General features: G+C 39.8%; 1 protein-coding gene across 1 annotated transcript; it reads left to right on the forward strand.

The window, feature by feature from the left end:
• Positions 1 to 375: 375 nt before the first annotated feature.
• Positions 376 to 6,349, forward strand: LOC135883902 (G-protein coupled receptor 35-like). Its single transcript, XM_065411169.1, has 2 exons — positions 376 to 563; positions 5,147 to 6,349. The coding sequence occupies exon 2, from the start codon at positions 5,185 to 5,187 to the stop codon at positions 6,109 to 6,111; it is 927 nt and encodes a 308-aa protein (XP_065267241.1). The 5' UTR covers positions 376 to 563; positions 5,147 to 5,184; the 3' UTR covers positions 6,112 to 6,349.
• Positions 6,350 to 8,244: the final 1,895 nt, after the last annotated feature.

Below are 8,244 nucleotides of genomic sequence, written 5' to 3' on the forward strand. Positions count from 1 at the left end.
ACTTGCTGGATAAAAATATTTTTACTGTACTTTGAGTATTGAATAAAAGGTAACCAAATATCTAAGTATCTGTCTGTCCTCTGTCTATTTTTCTGTCTATTATTTCTCATATGTTCCAAAATGTGTAAATATGTTAATTCTTCTCTATCCACAACTTCCCATATTGTTTTAAACCATAGTGATTGGACTCTTTTTCTAAAAAGCTTTTCTAAGTCACTGAGGTGCTTTTGAAAACTCCATCCATCCACTGCTTCCTTGTCCAATAAGTCAAGTTGAATCATAAGAGGAATTACTGCTATGCCATCAGCAGGGGCCCCTCTACAAAGATGAACAGGAAGATTCAAATACAGAGGTGGCATTCTTGAGGAAGAGGCAAATACTGAGCAAGCAGTGGGACTCTCTCACTCCACAGAGGACAGAGCCGTTGAGCAACTAAGATCTTTTTCGGTGCTCTGAATACCAGGTGATGTCAGCTGGAACAAAGTCTGAGTCTATTAATTGTTGTGTTGAAGCTTTTATTGTGGAGTGAATTGATAATTGTTTTGTGGAAGTTAAGCCAACAGGTAACTTTCATTCTTTCATGATTATTTTTACTTCGTTTTCACCAGAGATTGCATTTTTGCACTGCAGTTTATTTCCTTGCTTCTCATTAATTCCTGACATTAATGTAAAGGAGAGTAGGTACAACTTGTTTTTGAGAGGTTTGTGTAATCAGTGTAATTAATAGGCAGCAATCAACTAACTCTTTGAATTATATTACACTGGTCGGACATCTTGGGAGTTTTGACTTAATGTACTTTGTTTCTTCCTGTAATTCTATTCTATGTGCTTTTAGTCTCAAGTGTCTTCCAGATGTGATGACTGGGAGAATATCACACACAATTTACTGTCAGTATTCAATAGTACAGCTGGTTGGGGATTTTCTGACAAAATGTGTTTTGAAATGGAAAATTTCATTTTGTTTATTTCACATTACTTTACATTTCAAAATTTTAGTTAATTTATACATAAGAAAAAAGATTGAACAATTTTTAAAAGGTCAAAATCGAAACAAAATGGTAAAAAAAAATTCAAAATCTCAAAGGAAAACCATTTTCCACCGGGTTTCTCTCAATAGCATTTTTAGTTGAATAGGCTTCAGCCATGTTTGCTCCCCTTTTATGTTTGCTTACCTGGACTATTCCAGCAATCCAGTTTTACTAGCAGAAAGTAAAACACGGAAATATTCATGAAGTATAAATTTTACATTCACTTTCTGAGCATGCAGACCATAACCTGACTGCAAGATTTACACTTACGCAAAGCAATAGTATGTGACCAATCACAGCACTGCAACATACTTCAAATTTGGAATTTCATTTTTTTAATAGCAACCAAGAGAGTAAAAAGAATTAATGAATCATGTGTCAGATAATATTGAATAATGAATACAGCTGGAGAACACGTCAGGCTGCTGGTGGACATTTTATGAACAAAATTAGGAAGTGACATTTGTTGATGAAATAATTCATTAAGAATGATTCACTCAACTATAATTCTGCCAGTGTTAAACCAGCTTGTTTCAGGTCAAATTGCTATTTTATTCTGAAAATAACTTCATCTGGAAGAGAGAGGATTTGGGGCTATGAATAATAATTTTGTCAAAAGTGTGCAGCATAGCTCTTTGAACATCACTCAAACCTGCTGTGCTGTCACTTAGATTGTCAAATTCCTGTGCCTTTTACATTTATGCACTCATGGTCAGTCTGTAAATGCTCCATAAACTGCTCCCAGCTGAACCTGGTATATAGTGTCTAACCTCCCTGAGCTTTAGTCAGGTATAAGATTGTCTCCTGCTTTGACCAGGATTTCTCTTTTGACAAATTATACTCCAAACCCTGGGTGAAATATAAAGACCATCTCAAATGATCAGACTTTTGCAGCAACTCAAACTCAAGCAGCTCTTGAAATGGTGATGGTCATTTGAGACGGTCAAATGAAATGTGTTTATTTACAGGGTGACCAGGTGTGAAAAACAGAATGTTTGTCTCGTGGGTCAGGGCTCTATTAGTGGAGGTCAGGGAGGTATGAACAGAAGGTATTGGGCTCCATGGAAGAGGAGGGGGCCACCAGAAGGTGAAAAATTGGTGCCCATTTCTCAATCATATTTTCTATGCTTTTGTCTTCTTTTTCTTTCTTCTCTCCCCTCCCACTTGCCACTGTCTGCTCCCTTTCCCCCCCCTGGCTCTTCTCCTCATAGATCCCCTCACACTCACTCTATGTGGCAGGTTTGCTCTCTCCCTCCATCACATCCACCTTCACAGCCAAATCCCTGACCCCCATTCCAGCCCTCTTGTGCTGCCCCACAGCAGAGAAATTTTCAGCTAGCATAGCATCTACATGTAGTGAGGCTGGTTTTATGTGCAGTTTGGCTATGTTAACCCTGCAGTGGCATGTTTATTTTAGTCCCCTTGTCATCATGGTGTCATGAGAATCAGTAAAGCCCTGAATACTCTGATGAGAAACAGGCTGTCTTCTGTGCGGTAATAACTATTATCCCTTCTGCCTCAAACACACTTCCCTTTCTCCAGCTGGTCCAAATTCCACTTAAAGTCACAGCCTATTTATCAAAGCACCTAGAAGCCCTAGTTATGGGCAAGGGCCCTATTGTGCCTCTTTGACAGGCTCCTTTCTTTGGAGCCTGCTGCATCCCTAGGGGTTGTAGGAGGACAATAGGTGTTCCACCCTGACCATCTGCCTCACCAGCTGCAGGACATTGGTCTCTGGGGCAATGGTGGAGGGATGGAGCTGTGTCCCTCTCTAAGCAGCCAGAGCTCCCAGTTACACCAGGCCCACTTGCAGGTTTCCAGTGCCCAGTATACTGAACGGGAGTAACCCCAGAGCAATGGGAAACTGCTGTCCCCTAGGACATGGCCTGGTCCTACTCAAAAATATCTGACAGCTGCTGTCCCACTTCCAACTGTTCATGTCTGGGCTACTCGGCATTGCCCGTTGCCCTAGCCAGTCTCTGGGGCAAGCTACCACCCAGGAGGGTGGTGGTGGTAGCATCTAGTACAGATAAATCTGCCTTCTCTTGGACATCTTACTCTCCAACATCAGCATAGCAGTTATGCCTATTAGACCCCTCCAGACCGTCAGAATTTAGCCCAGCCCCAGAGACCCACAGAAAGTGTTGGCTTCACTAATAACCACTTGTTAAAGAGGAAATTAGTAGGGTTAAGGCCTGTCATGTTTGCACTAAATGGCCTATTCTGAAGCCACTCAGAGTATGTCTACACAGCAAAGAAAAATCTGCAGCTGCCCATGCCAGCCAACTCGGGCTCACAGGGTTTGGACTGTGGGGCTGTTTCAGTGCTATGTAGACTTCCAGGCTCAGGCTGGAGCCCAGGTGCTAGAACTTTGCAAAGTGTGTTTTTCTTTGCAGTGTAAACAACCCTCACTGCCTTCCTCTTCTTTGCAATGACTCCAGCAGGGGGGGGGGGGGAGGACGGACCTCAGATGCTCTGCTTCAAGAGTAAAGTCACTATTTGTGGAATTAGGGGGAACCATGTCACATGTACTGACTTCCTCCCCTCAACATTCATTACTTGTTAATTTGCAATGGGTCTAGTATTATTTAATGCAAATCAGTGAGGTTCTACAGCATTATGTGACTGCAGATCTATAGTAAACATCATGATGTTATCAGACAAATAGCTCTAAAAACACTTGCTTTGCATGATAAGGTAAGCATTAGGGGAACCTCCTCCAGAAAAGCACAAAAGCAAAATTTCAATGAAAGAGAGGGATCATATGCAAAATTCAGAACAGAGTTCTGCCAGTATCCAAGGTATTAGGAGCAGGATGGCTTGATTAAAATCAGTGATTTAGCTCACTGATTTTAAACATGATTTAAGTCAGCAAACAGAAAACCTTGATTTAAATAATCAATTTTTAATCTTGTTTTGCATTTGTTCTTAATTACTCTCCTAAAGAAAGCTTGATTCTCATTGTTAATATAATTTGGTACTTTGTTTTGCTAAACAGGCGAAAACACTATATTTATACACATTTATTTAAGCAATGATATAGTTTAGCATAATTCTGAGTTTTATTATTACATTTTTTATGTTTTAAAATGGTGAATGATTCATTTCTTATTGACTAGATGATCAACTTTTTATTTGTGATTTGTGTCAAGCTACATTTGGGAGCAAATTGCAAATCAATTAAAATTGAACAAAAACAGCATTTTAAAATTTGTTTTTACTAGTTACATAAAACTACCTTAAGTGTGCTGGAGATATAAGAAAAAAAATGTTTGCCCAAACATGTTTTGCATTTAAAACTCACTGATTTATTAAACAAATTATCTGCAGTCAGTGAATTTTGAATGGATTGTTTCTGGTCACCACATCCTTCAAGGTTTCAAAATTAGTAGATCTCATCCTCTCATGCCACATTTTTATTCATAGATTAGAGGAGGAAAACAAGCTTTCCTGCTTTTTTCAACTCCCAATCACTTTCTCAACTTCGAATGAACTAGGCAATGAACTGAACTAGTTGAATAAACTAAAATGAAGAAAATTATTCTCTCGGCACCTGCGGAAGAGGCTATTACTGTCAAAAGCTGATTTAGCATTTCAGCATACTCTGGTCCAGGGGCTTAATCCACCAATTCATGCTTTCATTTTCTTTAAAACTTCAGCAGCAAACATGTGCTACTTGAATCATTTTTTAATTTAATTTAAATTTACTATAGTATAGTATAAAATTATACTAAATTTAAAATATAAAAATATACTAATTTAAATTTACTATAGTATAGTATAATATTATACTAAATGTAGACCTTAGCATAAATTCCCATAATTTTACATTTAATTTTAAATAGGTTTATTTTAAAAAAGAAAACATACAATTTAAACTTAAAAATATTTTTAAAAATAATCCAACTTTTTTAATCATTGATTTTTATGCACTCTGATTCAGAGTCATGGGTCTGTTGAGGGACCAGGGAAATGGAGGGAGGCCATTGCTGCCTTATTGGGAGGGGAAAACTTGTAGGGAATGTTTATCAGGCTAGTTGGCAGAGGGGGTGCAGTGGGTCAAATAGGAGATGAGCTTTTGTTTTTAATGAAAAGAATCATGTGTTGTTATATTTCAGGTCTTCGAAACCTCATTCTGTAGCAGAGGTGCATCGTAATGACAAACTCAACAATCTGCAACAACAGTCTGAGTTACAATGTTCGACTCATTCAAGTCATTATTTATGCCACAATTTTTCCTTTTGGAGCCGCATTTAATGTCCTTGCCTTGTGGGTGTTCTGCTGCAAACTGAAAAAATGGACAGAAACCAGGGTGTACATGATCAACTTGGTCATTGCAGACTGTTCTGTAGTCTGCAGCTTGCCTTTCAAAATTTATTTCTTCTGGAACGACTGGCATCGTGACACGCTGTGCTTAACTATACAGTCTATATATTTAATAAATATGTCCATGAGCATCTACATTATCACCGTCATCTCAGTCGATCGATACATTGCCATAAAGTATCCTCTGAAGGCAAAGAGTTTAAGGTCACCATGGAAGGCAGCCCTTATCTGTGGGCTTCTTTGGGTATCAACGATAACTGGTCTGAACATAAAACAAAGGAGAGAGGAAACTTTGTGCTTTCAAAAGGTTTCCACAAAACCATCAACCAGTGTTCCATTTTTCTTGATCTTCGTTTTTTTAATTCCACTAATAATACTGAGCTTTTGTTCCATGCACGTCATCAGGAGTCTTAAAAAAAGGATGATCACAAATCCACACGAAAATAAGCTAATAGAGAAAGCTATCTATATTGTTTCTGCAAATATGATTGTATTTATACTATGCTTTTCACCTGTCCAAATTGGGATGCTTGCTAGGTTTGTGATGGAAAAAAATGGAGTTAACTGCCTTGCAATCCAGAAAATTAGAACCTTTATTAATATGACTGCATGTATAGCAAATTCTAACTGCTGCATGGATGCCATTTGCTACTATTTTGTGGCCAAGGAATTTCAAGAAGCTTCTTCCTTTTGTAAACCCAAATCTCATCACTCTAAGACAAATGAAACCCACACCTCTCAGTTGAGGATATTCTAAATGCTGGTATAAAAATGTTGCAACACCAAAGCCAGAAGTAACAAGAGAAGCAATAGGCTTATCACACGTGGTATATTCATAGCTATGTTTCATCTCTGAAGATAAAATCACCATATACTACGCTGTTGTTAATTTTAACATGGCTTCCTGTATATACACAGCATTAAACAAATAACTGCTCTGACTGTACTGTAGTGCAAACATTGATGCATGAACTTTTCCAGGTTGACATCTTCTATTTGCTATCTTTCTGTCATGAATATAAATAAAAAGAATTCAGCTTCCTTCTGTCAGTTTCATTTAATGGGATTGTATTAAGCTGAGAGAAGAATAGAGAGAAATTTTCTTTTGTTGAAGTTTTGAGAGAAATTCGGAGATCATTAATGCTATAGATATGGGAGAAAGGCGTATTAGCAAGCATTATGTACCCGCACCTCCAGCCGGAACCTGAACCCCTGCCCCAGCCCTGATCCCACTCCGAACCCCTCGGTCCCAGCCCAGAGCACCTTCCTACACCCAAAACTCCTCATCCCCAGCCCCATCCCAAAGCCCACACCCCCAACCAGAGCCCTCACCCCCTCCCGCACCCCAACCCCAAATTTGTGGTGAGCATTCATGGCCCGCCATACAATTTCTATTCCCCAATGTGGCCCTCAAGCCAAAAAGTTTGTCCACCCCTGATCTGAGCTCTTGTGCCTGTAGGAAAACCACGTTGACACTGAGCTTAAACAAGCAGCATCAGGAACAGATTCACATGGCTATGATGTAACCATAGTGGTGTATCGAATGGACTTCCATCTTGAACAGTCCCTTGCAAGTCTTCTTTCTCTCACAAGAGTCAGTATGGGAGGATTTAGGCTTCTTAAATCACAGAAAATTTCATCTTCCAACCTCATGGTCAGACTCATGCTCTTCTTCCTTCTAACTCAGCTCTATAAACCTTCTGTAAAGCAATACCCTTCTTGTGTATGTTGGACATGACACCGCCATTGCAGTCATCCTGGTCTCAACTAGTGTACAACTGCAACTTGCCGAGATCACCTGTCAGTAGTTCTCAAACTGTGGGTCACCAGGGCTGGTGTTAGACTTTCTGGGGTCTGGGGCTGAAGCCTGAACTCCACTGCCTGGGGCCAAAGCCTGAGCCCCACTGACCGGGGCCGAAGCCTGAGGGCGTCAGCCCTGGATGGTGCGGCTCAGGTTACAGCGCCCCCCACCGCCCCACCTGGGGCTGAAAACCTTGGGCTTTGGATTTGGCTCCTCCGCCTGGGCGGGCTCAGGCTTTGTTCCCCTGTCCTGGGGTCGTATAGTAATTTTTGTGGTCAGAAGGGGGTCGCGGTGCAATGAAATTTGAGAACCCCGATCTAAATATTTCCTTATTTGTAACAGATGTTAAGAATAAGCCATAACTTTTGACACTGAAAACTGTTTAGTTTCCCTTCCTCAGCTGTTTTTAACAGCCATATTTCTGCTCTGTTTAACAGAGCTGTAATTGCTACTGCATTGAACACTCTCATCATAGTTATCACACGGACATCATGCCACCCAAACAGGGGCTATTGAAGAAGCTGAAATGCCATTTTTGCAAGACTCATCTGACGTGCAACTTCTTCAGCTATAGAACATCCTGCTGTCAATCAACCACCCAGATAGATAGAACTACTCACCCATTCAGTGTCATTGTCATCTACATGCAGCATCATCAGGTCATTCATTCCCTTTTGTAGGAGCCACGCGGCGCTTTGACTTCATTAGCATTGATCTGAAGTCCTGTATATTCTACCATTTTTCAATGCTCTTCCAGCATTCGCTGCTGTTGGTCAGTAGTCTCACCAAGTAAGGCAAAATCATCTGCTGTTCAAGATCCACTACAGAGAAGAATTTAAATTTCACACCTCCTGTTCTGGCCTCAGTCAGCTTTGTCATGAGATAGTCTGAGGGACAAAAAAAAAATGGACTTAAGAGCTAAGGTTATAAACATTTATTAACATATTTATCAGATCATTAGATTATTGTAGTTTTAAAAAATTGAATATCAGAAAATTTTCATTTCAGGTTATACTTGGAGGAAAAACACAAATATTTGAATATTTAAACATTAATAGCTACGGTTCTGCAAAATGTTTTCTCTCTGAC

Source organism: Emys orbicularis, chromosome 9, assembly GCF_028017835.1.
Source record: "Emys orbicularis isolate rEmyOrb1 chromosome 9, rEmyOrb1.hap1, whole genome shotgun sequence".
Lineage (NCBI taxonomy): Eukaryota > Metazoa > Chordata > Testudines > Emydidae > Emys > Emys orbicularis.